General features: G+C 33.9%; 1 protein-coding gene across 3 annotated transcripts in view; it reads right to left on the bottom strand.

The window, feature by feature from the left end:
* Window positions 1-27,455, bottom strand: part of LOC123713683 (frizzled-4-like) — a 34,481-nt gene that overhangs the window by 1,632 nt on the left and 5,394 nt on the right. Inside the window, exons 1-2 of one of the 3 annotated variants that reach the window (XM_045667486.1) lie at window positions 5,821-5,878; window positions 2,531-2,706 (exon numbers count right to left, since the gene is read on the bottom strand). In XM_045667486.1, the coding sequence (XP_045523442.1) occupies window positions 2,531-2,706; window positions 5,821-5,864 (220 nt within the window). In that variant the 5' untranslated portion in view covers window positions 5,865-5,878. Of the gene's footprint in view, window positions 1-2,530; window positions 2,707-5,820; window positions 5,879-22,942; window positions 23,027-27,455 lie in introns of those variants that run through there. The other 2 variants (XM_045667484.1, XM_045667485.1) reach the window with 2 other exon arrangements.

Here is a 27,455-nt window from a genome sequence, read left to right as displayed (position 1 = left end):
CTACCGCAACTTGAGTTTATCTAAGTCGGCTCTTTTAACTCTTGAAAGGTCTTAAGTTCTTATTTATACCTTGGTTAAATTTTCTGCTTTTAACAAGGCGGTATCTTAGACTGTCTTAATCATGGTATATAGATAACGATGTTGTAATGTAATGTCGCTACGCTTTGTGTTGAAAATTATATTAATATATCTTTAAACACAGAAACACATTTAGGCTTTAACGCCAATTATGTCTCAACAGACGTCGTGAATACAAAAATAAATCATCTCAGTATTATCTACTAAATCAAAACTATTCTTGAATCCACATACAGACAAAACATTTCATCTAAACCAACAGTTTAGCAGAGTTTAATTACAAACAAACGCACAGACATATCATGATATTTTTTCGTACGAAAACTTTTGAATAGTAGTTGTAGAAATTGTGTTACATTAATGTATAAATTAGAATTGATACTAAAAGCGACGGATCACGGAAAATATTTCTTTTTGTAAAATTTTGTTTCTTGTGACGCAAGATTAATCCGAAAAACTTGTTTAAGAAACCTTACTGTTGTGTAGGGTGGGTGTACAAGAACTTGGCATCGTGCATATCAGCAAAAAAAATCGTTGTTCCTATTGAGTACACGTAGGTGAAATAATACAATACTCTTTTTTACAAAACATATGAATGGGAAGGTTTGAATGCCAATCCTTTGAAGAAACCGCCAACCAACGGCGTATTAAACCGCGAATCGCCACCGTTGGGGCTCTGTTACGGTGCGCCTTATTTCCATTTGTAAATCACAATCGCAATTACTGAATTAAACAATTTTAGTTACCGTAATATTTAAGTTATCTTAGATCCTATCTCAAGTCTTAGTTGAGTACATTACACGTAAGGAAAGATTCAGAGTTCAGATTTTGTGCTAATAATGTAATATTATTATTTTAAAAAATTGGGGTTTGGACATAGTGCGGACGTCTTCAATTCTATCTAACCCAGTGTTTATCAACCTGTTTGTTGCAATGCCCTACCTAATGTTGTTAAGTAACATAAATGATAAGTTTTAGAATGAACTCACTAAGAAACTGTAAGTAAATTTTCAAACCAGTAATGAAAAACTGAAATTCCAATGACAAATAATTTAAATTTAAAAAATGTATATATTTATCTATCATTTTAATTCAGATAGATCCTTGCACTTGATGCGGGAGAGATCCAATTTTGTTAGCTTCAGTCTCAAGACTCCACGTTGTGCTTTATTCGACCGATTGCGATTGCCCCCCTTAACAATCAAATGACCCCTCTGTTGGGTGTGGGACTCACATTGGGAAACACTGATCAACCCATAGACTTGGCATCGAGTACTGCTGTACTTAAAATGACGTTCATAGGCATGTTGAAGTGATTGATGATTCTAAAAGATTAATTTATTCTTTGTGGAACTACCGTGACAGTTTAAAATCTCTAAAAATCGCTCAACCATAAGCTACCATTAGGCACGAGTTGCGATTGAGATTTCGGAATAACTCTACGGATGTGTATTACAATAATGATTCGGTACGGACGATAACGCCGTTCAAGGAAGTCAGTGTAAGCTGTATGGGTCGTTATATATTTTAGATGTTATAAACGCAATAATTAAAACTGATGAAAGATTGTATGAAACTCTCAATTGCTTTCTGCTCGTGTTCGATTCAATACGGTGTTATAGATATTGCAGACTGCTGAAAAGTGCTCTAAGTAGTGGAAAAATCTAGAAACATTGCAGTCAACCCGTCTTCGTAACAATATATTATATTTAGAACTCGTATGTCAACCTTTTTTTGATATTATATAGCCCGATATAATTAATTATCTATGAGTAGTTTAAAAACATCCCGGTTGCATGTACAGAAACAAATACAATACAAATTATATAATTGACATAATAAAATAAAAAACAGGGCAACAGGCGGCCTTGTCGATTTTGAGCGATATCCACCAATTAAAAACAAAATACGATAAGGTAAGCGCAAGAAGTGCAAAAATACATAAGACATATAGTTATTTAGAGCAATTGAAATATGTAAACATTGAACAGGACAATAATAGTTAATAATACATTGAAAAAGTAATAATAGTAATTATTTAAAATTAATAAATAGAAAATTATTACAAGTTTAAAAATTTTTATCCCTGTGGCCAGTGTACCTTTAACGCTGGCAGAATTTCCTCGCTGTATTGCGATACTTATTCGTTGAGCGGGAAAAACTTTGATCCAAAGCTTTTAATTAGACTTGAACTACACTTCAACTCCACGGCCCAAAGGGAACACAATCAAACTTAGAAATACTTATATTTGAGCCGCTTAAGTAACGTGTCCACACAAGTATTGATAGTAAATTCCATATATTGCATAAATAACGCGGCTTGTTATTGTCAGTCTCATATTCAGATACATTATTAGGAAAAAACCCCTGTGGTCATACAAAAGACGTATGAAAGTACTTAAGAAAACTTTTGTTTCTTAATATCCCTTATCCATAAAATTACAGTACTAACCAGTAAGTTCATCGGCATCCACATCTCTTGTGACTAATACAGCCGCTGCCAGTGCGGCTGGCACGCCCCAAGCAGCCAGCTGTAATAACGACGAATGTCTGTCGTTTCTTGAGGTTGCAGGTGTTACTGGTGGACGCAACACACTTGCTCTCCACGCACCCGCTACCACAACCCACCTGGAAATAACGATTTAATTAGTTACCATAAGATAAAAATAATTGCGATATTTTTGCTAATTTAAGAAACATTATTATAATTTATCTAGAAACAGTTAGATATAGTATCCGTCCGGATATTATTTATAAAACAATCATTTGTGTAAATACAAAATAAACTATTTTGACTTTATATCTATTCTTGCTTAGAAATAGGTGTTGGCCAAGTGGCTTCAGCGTGCGATTCTCATCCCTGAGATCGTAGGTTCGATCCCCGGCTGTGCAACAATAAACTTTCTATGTGCGCTTTATTATTTAACGTTCGCTCGAACAATGAAGTAGAACATCGTAAGAAAACCGACATGACTTAGACCCAAAAATTCTACGATGTGTATCACTTACATGATAACACCTACTTGGTAGATCAACTATTTCGATAGACCTTTAACATGACCAAAAAAAAAAGAATGATAATTTTATCATCATCATTCTTATGATTTCTATAAAGCCAATGAAGGGTTAAATCTACAAGAAGGTCCGTATCTAGTAGATTTTCTTCAATATTTATTCCGTCATAATACAAATCTAAAGTACTATAAGTAATATATACTTTAATAGAAGCATTGTTAAGCGTTGTAATTATTCGAGTCAATTATTACTTAAATTATAAGCAATCAGCTGGATCTGCAGGTGGTTTGATACCATTTCAATTCCTCACGATCAGTTTCGAACGAAAAAACTAATTTTTACTCCCCGATTGAAATTGTTTTATAACAGTATAGTTGGAATATGAATTGGTTTTTGCGCTGTGAAGAGTTCAATGCTTTTAATCCTCATGATATTCTCCTTCACTTTACGATCGGGTGTTAAAGGCACCCACGAAATTAAAAGTCCATTGATGCACAGCCGGGATTCGAACCTACGATACGACGACTGAGCCACACGGTTAAGCCATTAGGCGAAGACTGTTTTATAATAAAAAAATCTATATTTGAAAAAGTTGCATATTACTATGGACTTTTGATATAAGCAACAGCGATTATAGCGTTGTCTGAAAAGCTTAATTTAAGTTTTTATATTGATAGAAAATAAAGCTTTAATCTTTAAATAAGATCGCACACGAATGTGTGATGTATGAAAAATGTGGTAGTTAAATTATATACAGACACTGGAAATATCTACTTATAACTATTAGTAACAATAGTAATGAACCTAAACCTAAATAAACCCTGTATAACACCATCTCAACTCGTCCTTGTATTTCCTAGTTTCACTCGCGTACAACTTGTGGATTAGTAGTAAACTAATCACAGTCTCATTAAATAGACACTTCCCTATATAGCTAGATAGCTTTTTCTATAATACCCGTTTTTACGGTCCATACGTTTGAAGCTACCGGTATTTTCTCATTCCCAATGTATTTAAACAGTTAATGGCTCTTTGAAACTTGTTCATAGTTTTAGCCATAAGAACATTTTCTAGTAGCTGTTTACTTCTGTATCAGGTTTTTATGGTGTAAGCAGAGACGTTAAAACGCTAACGTAAATCCAATGCTCTAAGCTACTGAACTAAAAGTAAAAATAGACTAATTGGATTTAAAAAAATACATTCATCTTTTATCATGAACAAATACAAATAAAGAAATATATTTAATGACGTTAGAAGTAAGTTAATATGTTGGAACGAGTCCTGGGGGTAAAATGTAAATCATAAAACAAGAAGGCCTGTTTCGATCGATTATGATTGATCAACAGCATCTACAGGCGTTGATACACATGAGAAGTCATGTTGTCTGTTAGTCCATACATTATTTCTGACCTTAAAACTAACCCAGGAAACTCGGAGTGTTTTTTTAGCCATGTTTTCATATCATACAACTTCAAGCAATTCATTTTCAAGAAGTCATTTACTTAGATTGACAATTTAATTAAAAAAAGTACACATAACTTGGGTGGAGTTATTCTTTTGTCTAAATCATGACTACTTTGTATCCCATATCTTACATCCTTTTAAAACTATGGCCTCTTATTTACTTAAAACAGGTCCTCTTAACGAGGTTGTCCCGCTTGGCTTCATGTAAATTACAATCTTAGTCAACCCTTACTTTGCTCGTTAAAACCCGTGACAGGTAAATCCTGCTAAGGAACAAGAAAAGGTGTCGCTCGATTCGGTCGAATGATCGCCAGAATATCCAAAGCTCCCATCTTAAAATATCCTAAATTCTTTAAAGGAACATTAAATTACTTTGAGATAAACTAACGCTGGTTAAAGGACTTGGCGGTGGCGTGTCGCTGGCACTTGAACAAACAGCAGCATGTATTTGAATAGTACCGAAAGTGGCGATCAAACACGAGATGTTTGTTCGCCCGCTGGTGTGTTTGATGGCAACCGTTGTTGTCCGACATTTTACTAACGTTTGTATGATTTGCATTGTGATAATTAGGCTCTTGTAGAGCGGTGTTTCAAACGATGTTCTACTGTTTTCCACCGTAGAATTTATATGTTTAAACAACGGTAACGGTTCTACACTTTGTTCGGAATAATAGATGCAGTTGAGTTTAATCATCGGACGTCCGGGCACTACGACGTTCCACCACTGAGCGTTTTTAGGCAGTTTTTGTCGCACACCACCAGCTATCCACCGATAAAGAGCGAACTAATGATTAAAATGCCAGCAACGCAAGCCCTGTGACAATGTGTGTGTCCTAAGTGTCATCACTTAACAACCGGTGAGCCTGCCCGGTTAGCTGTCTGTTACATTAAATCTAACATTTAAGTTCTAATGTTGGTGCACGTACAACAACGTGTGTACATGCTCCCATGCTGGGAGCATGTACACACAGTAATCAAGCTTATCGACGCCGAAGTACTTACCGTGAGCAAGATATGCAAATGTTATTACGACGAGGCGCGAACCGACTTTTAACATTTATTTTTTATTTGACCGGCTCGGCATCATGCCGTGCACCAAGTGACCATTAAACGATAATGTTATCTGGCGGGAACGATTGGTTTCACGCTATAAAATTATATTTTTAAAAAATCCATACTACTCTCGAAACGTAATAAAAATAACATTCCGTTATGCCGTTTGTTTAGTGTTTATGTTATCAGCACTTAAATTAATGTACCTACCAAGTGAAAAGCTTTTGGTGCGATAAATATTGATATAAAATCATTAAAATAATGTATACAGTCTGGAGTCACTATAACCAGACTATAATATAAGTGGTAAAACTATAATTTAACCATGTTTTTGCACATTAAAAACTTCTTGCATTTTTAGTGCTAAATAAAAATCGGTTGCCTAGCAAAGGATGTGGTATTAAAATTGTAGTGATATAAGATAGGTTGATTGGTCGTAACGCGTGTGTGTTTGGACTAGAAATATTGTTTGCGGTGAAACGGTGAAACGCAACATCGTTATAAAATATTCTTAATGGATGGCAAAGTTTTGTATGTATTTATAAAAATATAAGGAAACAACTTAAATAAAAGTGACTTTAGCTCCACAAAGGTTATGGTTATGGTTTTACCACTATAACCCATTTCTGGTTCTGTTTTGTTAATATTTTTTCTTTAATAAGTAAGTACTGATGAAAATATCGATTTTTAAGTGTAAGACAAGACAAGTTGTTTTCATAAGTGTAATATTGATACCGCCTATGGAAATAAACATTATTTGTTTCTCTGCCGGAGTTGATACGCACGCTTGTCGATATCCAGTTTTGACATAGGGGAGTGATTCTTAGCCAAGTCAACATTAATTAGTACACCAAGTTGCACGGTTAATAACTAGGTTATATTATAATACAAGCCGTAGACTAACTAGAACCTTCTAGAATCTTCAAAGTTTATATGAAACTAAGTTTGACGTCGGTTTGACCGAATTGTTTTTTTAAGATATAAATACATATTATGATGAGACTGCTGCGGTTACGAGCCCACACGCAAGATCATATTTGTTTTTATTTCAAAATCTTCGGGCATCGTAAATGTTGACGTGATATATTAAGACATATACGAGTTAAGTTTCTAGTTGTTTGGATATCGTTTCACGTTTTAAATTTAAAAATGAAAATAATTGTTTGAAATCACTGCCGGCGTAACTGACCGCGCCTGAATTTTACGGATATCAAACCCCGGACCGTTATTAATGTATTTATAAAAGTACACACAGTAATAAAATAATCCATAAAAATTCCTCTTCCTATATTTATTTTTACATGTCATCTTTTGCTTAACAACGCGGAATAGGTACCAGGTAAGGGCGTATATAACAACGTTTTTTTTCTTAAATTCATCAGCTCACTATCGAGTATAACAAGTTTTACATTTGCGACGGCTTTTTGTTACCTTTGTGGAGCTAAAGCCACTTTTATTTAAGTTGTTTCCTTATATTTTTATAAATACATACAAAACTTTGCCATACATTAAGAATATTTTATAACGATGTTGCGTTTCACCGTTTCACCGCAAACAATATTTCTAGTCCAAACACAGACACGCGACCCGACCTACGACTACGACCAATCAACCTATCTTATATCACTACAATTTTAATACCACATCCTTTGCTAGGCAACCGATTTTTATTTAGCACTAAAAATGCAAGAAGTTTTTAATGTGCAATAAATCCTCAAGAAATTTATATAAAAATCTAATCTCTCGTTTCGCTTTTAGTTGACCCAAACAATAAATGTTTATTTGCATATCGATCAAGATATATTAACACTATCATTATCAGAGCGAAACTGGTTTGATAAGATTACTTAGCTGTGAGAAAATTAAATACAACCTCGTTATATAATCGTATTAATAGTAGTCATTATAGGAACTAATTTAAAGAAATTCCAAGAGCAAGAAAACAAATCAGTGGCCCTGCAACCTTTTAAGTCCTGCCCTCAGATTTCTGTATCTGCTTCATGATCATTTGTCAATCTAATAGGCAAGTAGGTGATGATCCTGTGCCTGACACACGCCGTCGAGTTTTGGGCAAGGGGCTTAGAACACGATGTTTTCCTTCACCGTTGAGGCGTATGTTTAATGCGACGTAGAAAGAAAGTCGAACCAAAGCCGGGGATCGAACCAACGACCTCAGAGAAGTCGCACGCTGAAGTCACTAAGACAAAACTTCTCTTTGAAGATAGACTTTATGAAACAGGTTTATTACATGCATTTTTGATTATTTTTCTTATAAGCAAGGACCTAAAGGGACAGGGGACACGAGACAGAGCGGGCATCGTGTCTCAAAATCTTACTTGAGACTTAACGTTAAGTTTCGTTTCTGAATCTCGCCCTTAGTGATCCTCCTTCTCTGCCGTTGAAAGGAATCAATACTTAGGACCAGGTTAGCTTAAATAACCTTGATCGCAAGTATTATCGTAAGTACTTAAAATTAATATTCTCATAAAGACACTACAGTAAAAGCCGCAAAAATGTTTTACTTATTTAAATTGATTAAGACTAATTAATGATATTGGAATACTCGAAACAACTTGTTGGAGAGTTATTTCTGGAAATCGTTAAATCGATTATCCGATTCGAGTTCGACTTAGGGCGTCTGCTTGCGCGCACACAGGATGCACTATTTCTGTAAGCTTTGACAGAGATCTGTGCACGATATTAATGTGCTGATTCTATATCTGGCCGCTATAAAACTAAAATAAAATACATTACGAGCCGTTTTAAAATGCTGTGAAAAATGCAGGAAGTATTCGTTTTTACTAAATAACAAATGAACTCAATTTTTAACAACACAAAAAATATAAAGTATTTACCTACTATATTTTTAATCTAATATTTAAAAATTAATACATAGAAGATTTTAAAAAAAATGTGTTAGTCCCTGTCACAGTGTACCTTAACACTGGCGTTCCCATGCGATGAGTATTTGCTGAGCGAGAAAAGCACCAGCACTTTAGAAACACTGATAGAGTATCTACAATCACCGGTAGATACTCTATCAGGTATACATACAGATATCTACCAGGCGCCAACTTAAATCATTAATTAGCACCTGTCCCCATCCCACGGCCCAATAGTCTCTACTCCAAATTAAATGAAAAGCAAAATTATTAAATTATTGTGGATGTAATATTGCGATATTTTTACTTTTAAAACAATTTGTATTTCGAAGTGACGAAATCTCTTTCTTCAAACGTACACTACAATCTTTGTAATACTATATTAAAAGGATATATATTTCTCTTCTAAACACGTTACCGCGTCACAATTTTGGCGGAATTAATGCACATATTCGCAGGGCCCTAAGTTGAACGAACCGTATTTAAAGGCCATTGTAATATGGCCTGCATTATACATAATGCAACCTCGTTTCGGGTTAAAGTGTTCAATTACTCACCGACAAGGAGGGGTCTAATGATTTTGGACGTTTTAAATATTGGAATGTATTCGATCGACAGGTTCTTATTTGATTGATTGAAAGTAACTAAGGTCTACACCAGGGGTACATACTTGGTATCGAACTCTTCACGATAATTTCCTCTTTATATCTTTGAGATATGGTTTTATATAGTACGTAAATGGAATGCAGATCGGTTATATTTGTCGCACCTTGTTTAATTTACACCGCCAATTATTAATGTTGATTTATTCCCCTTGTCAAGATGAGGATACAGCATGCAATTCTCGTTCGTAAAAATAATTACAGCTGTCAAAGTGAATCATCGTTGTTATTATTCCCAAAATAAGGCTTCACCAATCAGAGTAGAGTACTTGCTAAACGTGTCAACAGGGACTGGATACATTAGTCTTAGACCAAAACAGTGTAACAGGAATAGCAGGAGACGTAAAGATCAATGAATCATTATCACTGTGTAAAAAGCAGTACTTCCAATAGATTCAAAGATCTTCCTACTAGAGTTTTTAAAAATCGGCTTAATGTTTGGAAAAAGTGTATTATTCAACGATTATTTGGGTAACACATTTAATATGAATTTTATAACGTAATAATCTATTATAATAATGTGATGATGTAGTGTTAAAATAATATATGAATAGATTATAATGATTTGACTCATGTAATTGTAACTTCTATTCTACCTTTTACGACAAATTTGCACGTCATTGTCTGTGGCAAAATATGCGAACTGAATATCGCAACGTTGAGATCGCGCGGTACAAAAACTCAACTTTGAAGTCGAGATGGTTTCTGCAAGAGGACATCACCGGACCTAAATCCAAATTACACTGCCACATACGTTTCTTGGCCGGAAAGAACGTCACGGTCATAGATTGGTATTGCCAGTAAATAAAAATTAACCATAATAAAGGGAATAATTTGAAGACATGCAGGCTAATTGAAATGTCTTAATAAAACAATATATTATACTAGTATACAAAAAAATACAGTTGTGGGCTTGTATTTGCTATGTACTTTATGTGACACAAACTTTGGAACTACTTATTATGATAGGTTTTGTTACCTGTGATGTTAATATAATACAGAACAGAAAGAATCGTTCGATAATTAAAACTTTCTCATTGTAATTAAAAATGCAAGGAATAAAAATAAATTTTATATTTTAATTGCATTTTTTAACTAACATTTTTCTGTCAAATTGCGCTTAGAATAAAGACACAAGAGTTTTAATAATACTGTTTATTGTCTTAGAAATAAAATTTAATTATATCCTTATTAATATTGGTAATAATATAAAATGATTCAATATAGTAATATTGAATCATTTTATGTAACACAAGAACATTCGAGAGTTTTTTAAACAGTTACAAACTAACTGGCTAGTTACGCGGTATCCATATGTCGTATTTTCATTGGAATTGCATTAAATTGCTAATCAATAATCATATAAAAACAACTAAATTGTCTACATCCTTAGTTCGTTTTTAATTAGCTTTCTATAATTGATCTGAACTTATAAATATTGATCAATGTTAATATTACTGGGAACCAGTTTACGCCACAAACAATATTCTATGTTGTCTGTGCAGGAGGCCTTTTACGGTATTGTATGGGGGACTAACTTCGCTTGATTAACGATGTTTATGGTTGCAAATTACTTGCCTTGTTAAAGGACTAATTGTGTTTTTATGTTTTACCTTATAATCAACATGATGTAAAAACATAATTTTCGAATTATTAATTTACTTCAAGACTTGTATATATTCTACTTTGTTTTTAAAATGGTACTAGCGAGGGGTGGAAGGCCGTCAGCATGTGATGCTGCTCAAAGATGGTAACAGAGGAAAAATAATATAAAAACGGAAGATTCAAGACGAAATGTTCGTCTCATGTCGCTTGTCGATTTTGTAAACCAATTACAATGATACGGAGCCCTCAATCGCACTCGCCAGGTCGTAAGAAATCCTTCCATAAAAGGAAGGAAAAGAAAACCAAACTTCATACTAAACTTTAGTTAAAGCCAGATTTCATTCAAGAGTGCTGATGTGCCAGATTGCGAAAGCGACATCGAGAAGAAACGACTGGATGAACCGAGTTTAACACGGGATGCGTTATGCATTTGTCATTTCTAAACGCATACTTACCGATTTTGGTAATGTATCATGTTTAGAACTAAAACTTATAATAACTTTGAAATAGTTATCGTATTTACATAATGGTACACTGTGCTAACTTAACAATACCTCGACAGAATACTAAATGGTTATAATTAACATTTCTTTCTTGTTAGCCGCTTAACAACTAAAGAATTTTAAAGAGCTGTCAGGTGAGTTTGTTAGCGATGAGAATAGGTTTATTTTCTTAAGATAAAGTACTTTAACTAGTGAGGCGATGTTTTTAAATCCTTTAAAAGAGTTTTAATGCAATTGTATGTTTTATCTATGGTTTAAGTGTATAAAGAAATATTTAATGTTATATAATATTAAATATCGATTTCTATGTATTAGTAAATTTAAATTGGAATAAAAATCTTAGAAAATCCGAACCGAAACTTATAGGACCAAATTAGATCGAAATGTTGTATGAGAAGCAATTGTGACTTAGAGGTCCCGTTAGAGGTAAGTACCGATAATTCCGATGAGATTTCTGAAAGCCATTTCAAACTCGTCAAATCTATTATATGGAATAACGATTTACGACACTATAAAGTTGCGTACACACTGTCTCTTTAACCTTCGAGGGACTTTTGTATCTTCAAAAACCCCGAAGGAGCTTTCCAATTCTCAGTGCCCTTTTTATTCGAAGAACCTTGATGACTGGAATTCTTCCACAGTCCGCTACACAAGAAACTTCTTTTGCGAACTAGCGAGCTGTGAATGGGAGTCTATTCGGAGAGGTCAGGGTCTTCCCTGAGAGATACGACCTGTTCAAGAAGTGAACTCTTACTTTGAACAGTTGCGATGCTGCGAAAGCGAGCAAACGGCTGCGATTACTGCCATTTTTGGGGGTCCCGTAGTCCCCACCCCTATTCAATAAAAAGTAAGTAAAGTGGAAAATACACTGACTAGCCATTCTCTTGTATTCTCAAAATGTCTTATAGTAATAAATTAGATGCCTCAAAATATACAAAAAAAAACTAGACACAGATATTGCGCTAGAAACTGACTACCAAAATATTTTATACCGCTTATCATTGAAAGTTACTAAGTGCCAATTGATGGACACATACGGTCACCTTCATTCAGTCTCAATCTAATCAATTTATCGTAAGCTTTTGTTCTCGGCCGCGGTAGCTATCTTATCGCTGCAAATATAAAAGATGTCCGCTATCAATCTTTGCATTAACGCTAATATCGATATCTATTTAATTAATTTATTACTTATAAGTCTTATTAATCCACTGTCATGCACCTGTATATATTTAGCCACTGGATTTTTTTTAGTTTCCATTTTATTTTCCTACAGAGTGGCCAAGGACAAGGGTTGCCATACTGTGGAATTGGATGTGTTGACTTCACTGCACGAACTGTTGTCACTCTTAGAACCAGGTTTCTATATTCGAATCACTCATAATAATTTCTACTAAGATATTCTATCTCATTCGAGCAAATATAGGAGCGCTGCCGAGATATCCCCATTAGTAGATCAAGCGACGCAAGTGGAAATTGATAGGACATACACTCCGAAGAGATTCCAATTATATCCCAAACAAGACACTTGATTGGAACCTGCAAGGAAAGTGTAAGCGTGGCCGTCCCAAGCCTGGAGTCGTGCAGTTTAGGCATACAGAGTCGGAAAGACTTGGAGCGAGGTGGTACGGGAATCAAAACCAAACGCGATGGAGAGACCCTCTACCCCATTAAGGGGTTATATATAACACATTAAGAGTTTCTAATGAAGAGCGCTGTCTTCATAAGTAACACTTTGAAAAAATTAAAAAATATGTTTATTATGCAATATAAGATACAGGTATCATTTATTCAACGTCATTAAATTTAAATCGGTAGACATCCCTACTCATCGGAAAAGAAGACAAATGGAGTAGGCCGAGATAAAACCCATTGTAAAAAACTCTCGGTACTCTTGAAATAGTTTTAATTTGATGATTTGCTATATATATATATAACGTATATGAGTAGTAAGAAAGAAATATATAAAAATCTCTAAACAAATTTTAAAAAATATGACTCAAGTGTATACGCTGCTTTAAGCTTCGATTTGAAATAAAAATTGTTTATGGTGTGGGCGTTAAGTCTAGTCCAATCTAATGGGTGATTATTGTATGACAGATCGATAAGTTATATTCCCAAATATACTTAAGTATTATCTTATTCATATAAAGTGAATAAGTATTCACACAATTGCAACGTGGTGTTATCCACCGTAGCATAACAAAAAACCAGTGACGCTACAACCTTTTTAGTTCTGGGCCTCAGATTTCTGTATAATGATCATCATTTGTTAATCTAATAGGCATGGAGGTGATCAACCTCCTATGCCTGACACACATAGTCGATTTTTTGTCGCTAAGACGACCCGGTTTCCTAACGATGTTTTTCTTCACCGTTCTAGCAAATATTAAATGTGGGCATATAAAGAAAGTTCATTAATGCACAGCCGAGGATCGAACCTATGATAGGTTGGGAGGCGCACGCTGAAGCAACTAGACTGACACTGCTCTAGTATAATAAAGTGTTATTATAATAACATTAATAATGACACTTTATTCAAATCACAATAACTCAGAAAAAATAAAATAAATGAAGACATGGGCGGTCTTACTACTAAAAGCAGGTTCTTCCAAACAGTACTCTTAATAGTCTAAAAATCCCAATAAATATTTATTATTCTTTCAAATAAGTTAAACATAAAAATAAAAAACGTATACCCAATTTCCTTATTCGCAAGAAAATCAGGCAATTATTTTTAACTTAAATACTTATACCAAAAAAAACTTTTTTTCAATTCATATGATTACTATTTTGTAAAGGAGTCAATAAAAAATAAAATTACGTAAAACGAAACGACATTTGAATTCCTTTAAACGCAGTTTATCGATAAACAGACGATTGTTAACAACTAACAAGATAAGCAGTAAATCGATTTCAAAGAAGTGCTTTTTCTTTCATGCTAAGACGAGTTCTGTTGGCTTGAACGAGATACTTTTATGACTTGAGCATTCGTTTAGCTACTATTTAACTGCTTAAAACAAACGTTTATTTTTATAATTATACGAAGTATATAACTGATTTTATTTTTTATTTGCTTATACGAGAGGAACTAGAACTCTTGAGAAATAGGTGAAAGATATAACGGGATTTAGGCTCATCCGATGTAAAGTAATAACGCCGCCCAGACACTCACATTGCCAGAGGGCTTGCAGTGCGTTGCCGGCCTTTAAAGTAATGGTCCATAAGTCGAATGGGTTCGGAAACACATCGGAGTACAGTTGGTTCAATAGTGGTGTTGCGCTGAACAAACCGTATTAAAGGCTTTTTCTCACAATGTTTTACTTTACCGTACGAGCGTTAAATCAGATGGGAGGTAAACTTCATAAGTTAACAGCCGTGAATTAAAGACAAAAAGAAAAAAAATTGGGCTGAAACTCGCTAGGCACTGCTATGGGTTATATGCTTATACACTGCATAAAAAATGCTCTCTAATGCCTTAAGTAACGCGACACGAGATACTATCTCGTTGTACTCAACAGCTTAATATTTTATATAGATATACAAAAATAATGAGGTTAGAAAAAATCTCACGGAGAAAATTTCACACTAGACGAACTATTCTGCATATATACTGATGTTAGAGAACGAGTTGCTATCACAAATATTTCATGATGAATTTTATGTTTTGTTTATACGATTAGTTTACTCGATGACTCTCTTATGTCAAAATTCAAGACGTATTTCAAATACACGAGTCTCTTAAAGCTAATCGTTGTTTCGGAACACTTTATATTGATTAATGTCAAATGTTTTAAGCGTGTTGCACTGATTTCGTTTTTAAAATCATTTTTTCTTTTAACATTCTCTGTAACGCTAAGAAACAGCATCAATCCCGTACGCTATCGCTTTTTATAATCTGAATTACAAATACTTTTTTCTCCATACAGAATCTTGTTAACTTTTAACGAGCTGACCTTGCTTCGAACCTTGAAAAGAGATACACTTCTTTAAACCCATGGAAAAGAAAAAGACGGCATCACACGGTCAACAATGGACAAGCGTCCAATTAAGAAGGTCCTAAACACCAATGGAGCTCGTTAAATTATAAACTCTATCTTATTTAATAACAACATAATTTTGAACAAATAATTACTGATATTGTGACTTGATTAACGAGGCTGACTCAGCTGTAAGTTTGTTATGGTAATGTAAAGCTTCTTGCTGGGAGATAGAAGTTATTAATTTTCTTTTAGATTTATTTAAATTGGATTTTGTAGTCTGACATAGAGGGCCGCGTCGCGTCGCGCCGTAAATAATGATAATAAGTTTGGGATTTCCCAATAAACCAAGTTTAATACATTATCAGATTAAATTAAGGAACTTATCTCAGCTATTTTAATAACATCCACGTGTAATCGCATAAAATCTTTTAATACTATAATCTCTCCTTGATAAAACATGTTCAAATCCTTATTCGTGATATTTCACAAGACGAGATGACGCGTTTCGTTTCATTCTCATTGGCCAAACGGGAAGAGGGAACGTTTAGACGAGATTTGTTATTTAAGGAAATATTTGCCGCGCACCACCACTACGTGGAACCAGCTACACACGAATGTATTTCCGAACCAATTTGACTTTGGGTCCTCCAAGAAAAGGAAACCTTTTTTGCCTACTGTGTTTGCCTACAAGGCTTAATATCAGGTTGAACCTGCCCGTTTGCCCATTCAATAAAAAAAAACCCACAAAATAACGAGATGCGCCATTTTCTCCCCATTTGTGACCCCAGAGCTGGTGCTTCCTCGCTCAACGGATCAAGGATTCCAGCGGTTAAAGGAACACTGCTGCAGAGACCAAACTTTTAAATTCTTTTAATTTTTATTATTACTATGTGGATTAACAAAATTGTAAATTGTATTTGATTGTTAAAATAAATGATACGGTTATATCTATGATCACGTGTCATAGTGCTAACGAGCATCTTTTAGACACAGCGAAAGCGCTCCAATATACTAATGGGTGATTAGACCTTTGATGTCGCCGCAAAACTTCAAAGTAACCGCCAATCGAGTTTTTCACCACTATTGATCTCATATTTTATAGCTACTACATAATTAAATTTTAAAGTTACGGTTATAACAAGCGTACCTTAAGTGTTTAAGATTGGTACTTCTTATTCACGAGAAAATAAATACGTCGTAGTTTATTTTATCGTGAAGAATAAGTGTACATAAGTCAAAGAAAAAATCATTTATTCATATAGGTAACACAATGTAGAGAAGAACTGGCAATAATCTCTCCGCCACTCTTTTTAATCGCCAAGTTTTTTTTATTTACACAACGTTCGTAAGGAGCTGCAACCATTACACCTGGATACGATGTCATCCGAAACTATTGTAACGCCATGGCTATCAAACTATTTAATCACCTTCCTAGAAGTTATAGATCAGTGCCGTGTACCTAAATGCTTTGAAGGGGATGGTGAATAACTTTTTTAAGGCAAGATGCCGTTATAGCGTAGCCCTTAAGTTTGACATCAATTATAAATAACTTAACTTATTATTATAATAATGTTCTCATTATTATGACATTTGCAAGATTATTTTTGTATGGCTGATTGTGCGGATTTTTATAATTAGTCGATCGAAATGTACCATTTTCTTTGCAAATAAACGATTATATACTTCTTTGAAGTTATATTTCTTGTAATTATATTTCTTGAAAATGTTGAAAGTAAATTTTTACCATGCGCGCGCACACCGTCTCAAAAAACCGACACCCTAAAGTTAGCATTGCCAACATTTAAAAAAAAAATGTCCATTTCTTTAATTCTGTAGAAATATTTTTTGGGATATTTAAATAAGCTTTATTTAACTAGATAAAGCGTTATTATAAAACTGTCAATGTAATAAATACCTTTTTTATATTGTTTCTTCTACAAACGTAGAATAAATTTTTTGAAAAGATTTTCATCTTGTTAAGCCAAATTATATATATAAGTATTTTTTTTATAATATAGGGGGGGGGGCAAACTACAGGACGCCTGAAAGGTCATCAGACCATGGACACCCGGCCATTATTAGACCAATTTGATTGTCTCCTTAATAAACTTCTCTTCGTCCTTGGCGCGAGTTTAGTCAGAGGCTAATTCAGCGTAAAGGACCCACGTAGTCCGTGGAATGCATGCTTCCCAAAGAACAGAGATCGTCGGAACAGTGTGATCGCTCCGCGAAGGTTGCTCAGAAAATTTCTGAGCTTCTGGAAGGAGCTAGGCTGGCTCAATTAGCCACACAACGGACCAAAGAGACAGAGTCTAAGACACCCATTCTTAGTGCGAAAACCGAGTCTTCACTACATACATACAATTATAATTAAGAATATGCCCCATTCTCGGACCTTACTTCCATGTCACGGCTTTAAATAGAACAAGTTTTACGACTTCCTAAAGCGTTTATTTTTGGTTACACCACCGAAAGCTTAGAAAGTGTTTCAAATATTTGATCTTTGAGATTTTAATTGTATTTAGGTAATATAACAATGGCGCTACAGTCTTATTAGGTCTGGCCTTCAGATATCTGTATATGTTTCGTGATCGTTAATAAATTTCGAAAGTGTAATTGAAAATATACGAAAAATATTAACTCCGTTATGGGATTCTATCTATATATCTAAGTTTGTTATGAAAAGGGCTGGGATGTAATTTTTTTACTCAAAAGAGTTCCCAAATATTACACATGCATTGTTTATAATGAATAAACACATTTTGTTATTAATTTATATCCTACATTACATATGTCGATATTCGAAATGTATCCTACATACATTTCGAACAAAAAGTTGCATTTAAAATTCAACTTTCGAGTCAGCCATCAAACTATGCTAAGTATCTCGTTACAATGAGATTTATGTTCATTTAGACATTATTTTACATACAATTGGCTATTATTCGGTCGGCATCAACTGGTTATTGTTGGAAGTCGTGAGATGATTATCCTATGTTGATTACGCTTGCCTTATATGAAAACTCGCCAGATATTATATGATAGGAAACTGTCCAGTTTAATAGTTAAGGGACATTTTATCGTCTAGTGGCTTCAGGGTACTCTCAATCCTGAGGTCGATTCGACCCCGGCTGTGCACCAATGGACTTTCTTTCTATGTGCGCATTTAACATTCGCTGGAACGGTGAAGGAAAACATCGTAAGGTAACCTTGTACCAAAAAATAGACAGGTGTGTCAGGCACAGAAGGCTGATTTTGCCTATTAGATTAACAAATGATAATGAGATAGATACAAATATCTGAGGCCTAAAAATAAAAAGGTAGCGCCACTGATTGATTATTTTCTTTTTAATGCGCAAACATAAATGTATAATCAGAAAAATTCAGTATTATTGTTATCCCAAATTATGTATTTTCTACAATAAAATACTAAATCTTTAAATCTGTGTGTTTGTAACTCCTCATAAAATGACCGAATTCGATGAAATTATACCCTAAAGGATGCTAATAGTGTTTATAATGGCTTGCGTCATAAGCAAACGTATCAGTTTTTCTCCTAAAAGTAGGATTTTACAAGTTCTGCAGTGATACTAATGTCTTTGATAATAAAAACATGTTTCGCTATTCAATACTAACGACATACACTGCGAAACTAAATTCTATTTCCACGAAGAAGGTCTAAAAGGTATAAGAAAAATAAACTGTAATATAGAACTAATCTTGTCTACGAAATCCGAGCCCAACTTGTTAGCCGTATCTGAAATCGTAACATACGACATAAATATCTTACAGCAATAAAATAATTTGTAGATGTAGATTTATTATCCCACTTCATCCTATAGCCCGTCTTGAAAGAGTGAAAAGGATGGAGATAACAATAAAAATATAGATAGTGGGATCCCGTAGCGCAGACATGTGCATCTGCTTAGGAAAGCGTGGTAAGAATAAAAGTTACATGGAGCAGCTGTGCTGATATTTTTATTTAAATCTACATTACCCAATTAAAGCAATTGTATCCAGTGTAAAAACAAGTTTTTATGCAAATAATATAAACGTTTAAATTGTATTGTGTTGTTTTAATATGTAATAAATAATTGATCTCTTCCAGACAACCACTGTGTGTGAATCACTATTTTTGTTTTTTATTATGAAAAATCTATCAACGAATGAGATCGTGTGTTGAGGTATCTATTGAACAAATATTTATATTATATATATATATTAAGATATTTAAGTATCAGGTTGATTCCCCAAACTAAATTTCGTGTGACTTTTAACTAAACCTCCGGCATTGCATCATCCCAGTCTCTTTCAGAATATATACCAATATCAGATAGATTCTGATATACGACCTAGGTCTGGATATACATAGTTGCTGCCTGATCTCTTTGTACTTGTTGTTTGCCTATAAGGGCTTGTGTTATTAAGTATTGTGTTTTACTTTACTGATAACAATGTGTCACTGTGCCAAGCGTTGGCAATATTTTATTAATAAATAAATCAACGGAAATCCGGTACAAAGTAAAGTTTGACTTCAGTTATATATCCCACGAGAATGTAAGTGCGTGCTATTATTTCAACATGCCTCCTGCTGAAATATTTTATTATTATTTATTTACTTCAGATGTCTTGTGGAACATGGTGTAATGGTTGCAGCTCCTTACGAACGTTGTGTAAAACAAAAAAAACTTGGCGATTAAAAAGAGTGACGAAGAGTTTAATGCCAGTTCTTTTATTCCGTTCTACGCCCTTGATTTGAGAACGGGCAGAAAATGTATATTTATTTTTTATTGACGTTCATAAGTGTAAATTGTGTTACCTATATGAATAAATGTTTTGTGACTTTGACTTTATCCTATACAAGACTAAAAACAACAAACAACAACAAATTTATCAGTTACTGTTAAAATAATATTGTAAACAAAAAATAAATCATACCTGTCCAAACATTTCTCTGTCCAATGCACCAAACATTTTTGGTGCCGTGTTTAAATTACACCCATCGGGGATTTCTGCTTACGATCAATAAATCAATAAATATATGTGCCGTCTATCCGTCCGTTCGACATTAATGGAAATCATTGTTTGTTTAGGAGCAAAGAGAAGGTCTTTGCTATTAAACGGGAGTCTGTTTTAGGAATGCATAAAGGAAACTTTTTAGATTTTAAAACTTTTATTTCTGCGTATTTTTGATTTAAAAATATTTGAGATTATGTTCAAATATATGTAATTTTCAATTAATTTTTGAGTTCTTCCGTATGCTAAATAAAACGTTTTTAATGTAAAAACCTATAATGTTTTATAGGTAATAAAATCGTTATGTATTCGTTGTGTAATTCTCACAACTTATTTTACTTAACTACATTTCTAGCTTCAACAGGACCAATTCAAGAGCCACAAAACAGCGGTAATAAATTATGCTTTTTCGTTTGCAACGTCGTTGAGGGGGCAAAAAATCCTACCTGCTGTCCCGATACTGCCTCAATATATCAGCTTTAGTTTTACGCCGTTTTCGGACATGAATAATTCCATTTGAACTAACAAAGGGCCCTGCTGTTTTCCAGGAACCATTTGAGTTTAAATACACTTGTGTATTTGTTGAAGTCTCGTCTCGGGTTGGATTTAGGGAGACTTCAGTGTTTATGAAACTCAATATAAGCTATGCTGTTATATCGGAACAATTATTTATTAACCGGTTGCAAGTTTACAGAAAATACATTTAAAATAATTAAATTTAATGGAGAGCAACTGGCGGCCTTACAGGTTTCATGCTTTCAGCCAATAACAAAGAATTAGGTTATGTGAGCGCAAGTGAAAAACTACATAAAAAATAAAATTACTAAGACAACAATAAAAAATATGTTTCCTTTACTATATAAAAGCGATATTTACTCTTTATCCATTAAATATTAAAATTTTGTTATAGTATTGATTGTAATACCAGAGCCTAAGTATGTGCTAAATGTTATTATAATTAATTACTGAATAAACGACTAAGTTTGCCTCACTCCACGATTGTTACAAGTAACACGATTTTAATTATAATGAATATTGAATATTTACAATTTTCTTAACCTACAAAGTAATAATAAAAATAATAAGTTTAAATACACTTGTGTATTTGTTGAAGTCTCGTCTCGGGTTGGATTTAGGGAGACTTCAGTGTTTATGAAACTCAATATAAGCTATGCTGTTATATCGGAACAATTATTTATTAACCGGTTGCAAGTTTACAGAAAATACATTTAAAATAATTAAATTTAATGGAGAGCAACTGGCGGCCTTACAGGTTTCATGCTTTCAGGCAATAACAAAGAATTAGGTTATGTGAGCGCAAGTGAAAAACTACATAAAAAATAAAATTACTAAGACAACAATAAAAAATATGTTTCCTTTACTATATAAAAGCGATATTTACTCTTTATCCATTAAATATTAAAATTTTGTTATAGTATTGATTGTAATACCAGAGCCTAAGTATGTGCTAAATGTTATTATAATTAATTACTGAATAAACGACTAAGTTTGCCTCACTCCACGATTGTTACAAGTAACACGATTTTAATTATAATGAATATTGAATATTTACAATTTTCTTAACCTACAAAGTAATAATAAAAATAATTAAAAAGACAATTTAAAAAAAAATTAAAAAGTTCGGTCCCTGTCGCTATGTGGCTATTCTGCTGGCAGCATTTCCCCGCTGTATTGCGATACGTATTCGTTGAGCGAGGAAAGCACCAGCTCTGGGACCACCAGGACCATTTACCAGACGCCAACTGAAATCTTTAATTAGCGCCTGGGCACTTGAACCCCACGTCCCAAGAGTCTCTATTCCAAAGGGAACAAAATTGAAGTTGGAGGAAAGACTCTTATATTTGGGGCCGTTTATTATTTTCCGACTGCTCTGCGGCCTCCCCAGCTTTTTTGCTTGTCTGTTGCGTGCCACAAGTAGCATCCCAAAATAAAGTAATATTTATGTAGATTATATTGTTTTTAGAACGCGCAATTTCGACAACACAAATATTAATAAATACTATTACCACAGACAATTTCTATGTCTTACAGAAATAAATTCGCTTTGTCCAGTACAAAGTATTCATAATCATTATTTTCTGCTTAGGAATATAAATACATAATTAGTTTTTACTTAAATTAAGTAATAAGTGCAACAAACTGTGAAATAGTATAAAAAATAATGTTAATAAGACCTGTTTAAGTTTTTGTAGTTGGCCGAATTAATTTGATTAAGAATGAGTTTCCTGTTAGGTAAACTACTAGTTAAATAAAACACAGAAAATGAGCTTAATAGTGAACATTGTATAATTTTTTAATGGGAAATATTCTTAACGTACATAGTAATAATAATAATTTAAGCATTGATAGATAGAAAATTAAAACAAATTTAAAATTTTTAATGCCAACTTATTTTAGCTTAAGTTAAATTACATATAAATATTTTAGGTAATAATTAGAAGCGTAAACCAAATGTAAACAATCATCTTTTATTTCTTTAGTTTTTATGAACCCTAACATTAGCCAAGTTTGTTTTTGTTAAAGTCGCAACAAATTTTGTGTTAGTTATAAGCTTGTTTTAAATCATTAAAGTCAGTTGTTACCCAGCTTCCAACAAAGAGTTTTATTTAAACATCTCCATACAAACAACCACCACCGAAATTCCTAGCAGTTTTTAATGCTGGCAGCATTTCCTCGCTGTATTGCGATACTTATTCTTTCAGCGAGGAAAGCACCAGTTTCATCATCTAACAGACGCCAACATAAAGCTGTAATTATAACATAATTTAGAAATATATAAATGTGGTTTCCTGCTGCTAACATACATTTTTGACATACGGAAGTCATAGTCTCATTTCGAAATTGAAGTCACGCGGTAGTAAAATTATGTAACTGTAATGTAACCTAACATAAATTTAATGTAAAAATGCGATTTTTAAAAGTGTTTTTATTTATGTTTGTAACAGCAATAGACATTTGCTATGACGATAATAATTATCGTTAATTGGCACTTTATATTCTACAATTACAAGCGTCAACATTTATAAATTGAAATAATTTTATGCGTATTATTACTCCGAACAGTGTTGGCTTCTGCGAATCTCATCCCTGAGGCTATAGGCTTGATCCCCGGCTGTGCACCAATGGACTTTGTGTCTATGGATATGCGCATTTAACATTTGTTCGAACGATGAAGGAACACATCGTGTGGATACCGAGTTGCCTTAGACCCAAAAAGTCGACGGCGTCATGCTGATTACCTACTTGCCTTTTAGATTGAAAATTATCATGAAACAGATTCAGAAATCTGAGGCCCATACCTAAAAATTTGTAGCGATACTGTTTTTTTAAAAACTACGAACAAAGTGAACAAATTGCTTTCAAACTTGTTAATAAATTCGTGATTATACAACTAGAAATTATCTTCGATTTTTAAATTCCACAAGTTTCTCGATGGGCGTGTCCTCCCATAATTGTATGCCTTGCCATCATACAAAACCAACAAACAAGGTATTTTAAGACTGGCCACCCAACACGGGAATTATTTCTGACAAGCCCGACCCGTAACTTCGACCGCGTTCTATCTCCACATAATAGAATATCGTAAGTAATGTCTGATTTAACAATCATACTTTTGAAGTTATTCAGGCCTACCTCGAAGGCTAATCAAGGGTTTTTTTTATAGAACAGGGGACAAACAGGCAGGAGGCTCATCTGATGGCAAGTCATACTCCGACACCCGTGGACTCTCTCAATGCCAAAAAGGCTCGCGAGTGCATTAGCCAGCCCTTTAAGAATTGGTACGTGCTTTCCTTAAAGGGCCCTTAGTCGAATTGTTACGGAAATACTTCAGTCTGCAACTGGTTCCACATAGTGGAGCGGCTATGAACTTCGTGACTAAAATAATATTTGAAGATGATATTTTCTTATCAGTTAATGTTAATAATATTATTGTTATACATAATTCAGTTCGTTAGTTGCGGAGATTAGCATTAGGACAGACTTAACAGCCTCAAAGCCTTCTTAATGATGCACGTACACTTTTGCAATGTACTTGTGCTAGTTATAACTTTGAAAATACCAGCCAGCAAATTATACTGGAAACAAAAACCTGTTTGATGACACACCACAAATCAATCATGCAATAAATAGATTCGACTTTTGAGACACTTTAATTTTGTATAGGCAATAATGATCTAATAAGAGCGGATATATAATTAGGATATTTGCATATTTAATGTAAGCGGTATGATTTTTTTTGCGGAAAAGCGAACTGTCTATATGTTGCTTACTAGACACTAAATAGGTAGGCTTAGTAAAATTCGTATTAAAGCGTAATTAATAAACTTTAGGTAGTTATTCGTAGAATCATGGTTCAAATTGTCATAACTTTTGATATAGCAACCCCTTTCGAGAAAAGCTTAAGAACGTTTCAAATTCATTGTAGTGAACCCATTTTTAGTAGATCCTATAGAAGAATTTCAAGTTCAAAGCCTTGAACGTGGGCGAACAATGCGAGATAATATCTGGGCGTCTACAGCCAGGGTGTATCTCGGCCGTGGATCGCGGTTAACAAGCCTCCTTTGTACTGTTCCTGAGCGCATTTAATTATAATGCATAAGGTTCAGGCTACATCGTTCAAATCTAGGTAATACACGTTAACGTTTTGTTATTTCATATTTAAGTCAGTGACGTAATATTTGAGGAATTTGTTCACATTCTAAAGTAACATCTCTAAAGAAACCAGTGGGAAAACAATCTTATAGGTCTGGTCGTCATTTTCTGTAACAAGTTCCAATGTCGTGATCATTTATTTTATCAGGTAGATGATAAGCCTTATGCTCAGCCCTGTGCCTGATACACGCAGTCCATTCTGAAGAGTGTTAAAGCCGAATGAAAAATTAATTGGTGCAGCCATTATTTTCTAATGTTTAAGCGATATATCAATAGTTTTCTTTATTTTTACTTTTGTAAGGAATCTCACTGTTAGCCTTTACAGCTCAGCTTGGCTCGTTTTGGCGAGTGTATCTTGGCCTGAATGGGCGTTTTTCCCGCGACCAGCAAGGGCGTCTCCTGCGAGACTCAAACCTCCGTCGTCACAGTCGCGGCAAGATTTCTTTAGTTAAAAACAACTTTTATAGATATCTACATTCCTACGTAATCTTAATTTCCACAGATACTACTTTGCCCATAATTATGAAAGTTTAGTTTAAGCATTAAGAAATATTCCAATATTCTTCGTTAATAAAAAATGTCCTTTTATTTAAATATCTACACTATTTATTACTTACGTTGCCATAGAGACTACTCTAGCATATACAGTTTCTAAATAGCTTAGCAAAACTGTTCGTAACTAACCCTTACTGGCAAAACCTTATGGACTAAAACTATTTTTTTTAATTAGACCCAATCTCAACATCTCTGAGTGGAGCCAACAAAAGATTCCAATAAAACTTACTAAGCGGAGCCGACTGCGATTACGGTGAAAGATACTCGGCTCGTTTGAGTTCACAAAAGGTACCTAAGATTTCTTCAACGAAATGATTTACGATAACTAAACAACCGATATATTTGTAAGCTAATCAAGTAACGTGAAATTGTATTTATTTATTATCACTGCATTTACACATATACAATCAGATAACATAAATTGTTCAGAAGGCAACGACCCTATCGCTAAGCGATCTCATCTAGGCAACCCTATTAAGATAAAAAAATTCTAAAGGTAAAGTGAAAACACCACAGGTAACAAATTTTAAATTTGTTTCAATTTTCTATTTATCAATTTTTAAATTATCACGTAGGTAAAAAAAAATATAAATGCTGTTGAGTGTTGGTAATACATAAATAATAACCAAAACTATAATTGCAGACAATTGGTAGTATACAATTACAAGCTAACCTTTAAAATTAAATAATAAGAACTAAATAATAAATTTCAATAAATGCTAGGATTTTCGTCTTTTTTATCAGTTCTTGAATAAAATGTTACGTGTTTGTCGTAAAATTTTCCTCGCTATAGAGTGGGTGATAAAATTTCTGGATCTATTGACTGATTTAATAACAAATTTATAACTCATAACTTTTTAGCGCTTTAATAACAAATCCATTAAACAGAAAATTCAGTAACATTGTTACCTGAAATATCTGCTTTAATCTTAGTATAGTTAAGTTAAAAAGGGAAATTATTCTGCCAGTGCAAACTACAGTGATTACGATGCCCTGCGCCTGCGCCGTCAGTGCTTATTGCAGGATGATTGAAGACTTGCCTTCGACGCAGTCCTGCCGTGAAAGGGACGCACTTAGCAACTTGTCGGTGTAAGAAAGGGACGGAAAGAGTTCAACATCTGATTAGCATCCCAATTACTGGAGAATCGAATCTTGGTAGTGTTGTTCGATGTCGAGTTTCTTAATAAACGCGGCGTCTTTTATTGACGTAATAAAACTATTAACGCTAACAGATTGTACTTAGTTATGATTCGACAATTTAAAGTTAGCTCGAAGGCCTCAGATTTCCGTATCTATTTTATAATCATGAAATAGTAGTAGTAAGGCAAGTAGGTGATCAACCTCCTGTGCCTGACACATCCTATCTTTTTGGGTCTGAGGCAAGGTTTCCTCACGATGTTTTCCTTCACCGTTCGAGTGAATGTTAAATGCGTACATAGAAATTCCATTGGTGCACAGCCGGAGATCGTTTTCGATTTCTAAGCATATCAATAATTTTTCGTCACAGTAGTGTGACAGCGACAAAAAAAATCAATAATTCAGTTTTAAAGTAAGTGTTACTTTTAAAATTCTAATTGTTGTTGTTCCTTAACCTGAATTATTCACCAGGATCATGGATATGATAAAATTATTCATCGATAACGATATCGATTTTCTGATAGCACAGCCCTACTAACGAGCGAGCGAGGCGGGGCCTTCGTGTCGAGATTACATCGGCAGCAAGAAAATTTAAAATAAACAAGAAATTATGAAGCAGACTTTGATTATATGCCTCGGGTCACAAGACTAGTTGATGTTACTAAATTACTAAGTAAAAGTGACTAATGGCCAACTTAACGTTTACTTTAACCATTATAGTTCAATAGGTTCAAATCCGTACGGAAGCAAGCAGAGGCTGTATCATAGACATAGGCTGTAAAAGTCTTCTACCTCATCTCTTCAAATCTTATCATTCCATTTGTATTAACA

This window comes from Pieris brassicae, chromosome 8 (genome assembly GCF_905147105.1).
Source record: "Pieris brassicae chromosome 8, ilPieBrab1.1, whole genome shotgun sequence".
In the NCBI taxonomy this organism is placed as follows: domain Eukaryota; kingdom Metazoa; phylum Arthropoda; class Insecta; order Lepidoptera; family Pieridae; genus Pieris; species Pieris brassicae.
Note: the sequence above shows the minus strand (reverse complement) of the source record. Positions and strands in the feature narration are given on the sequence as shown.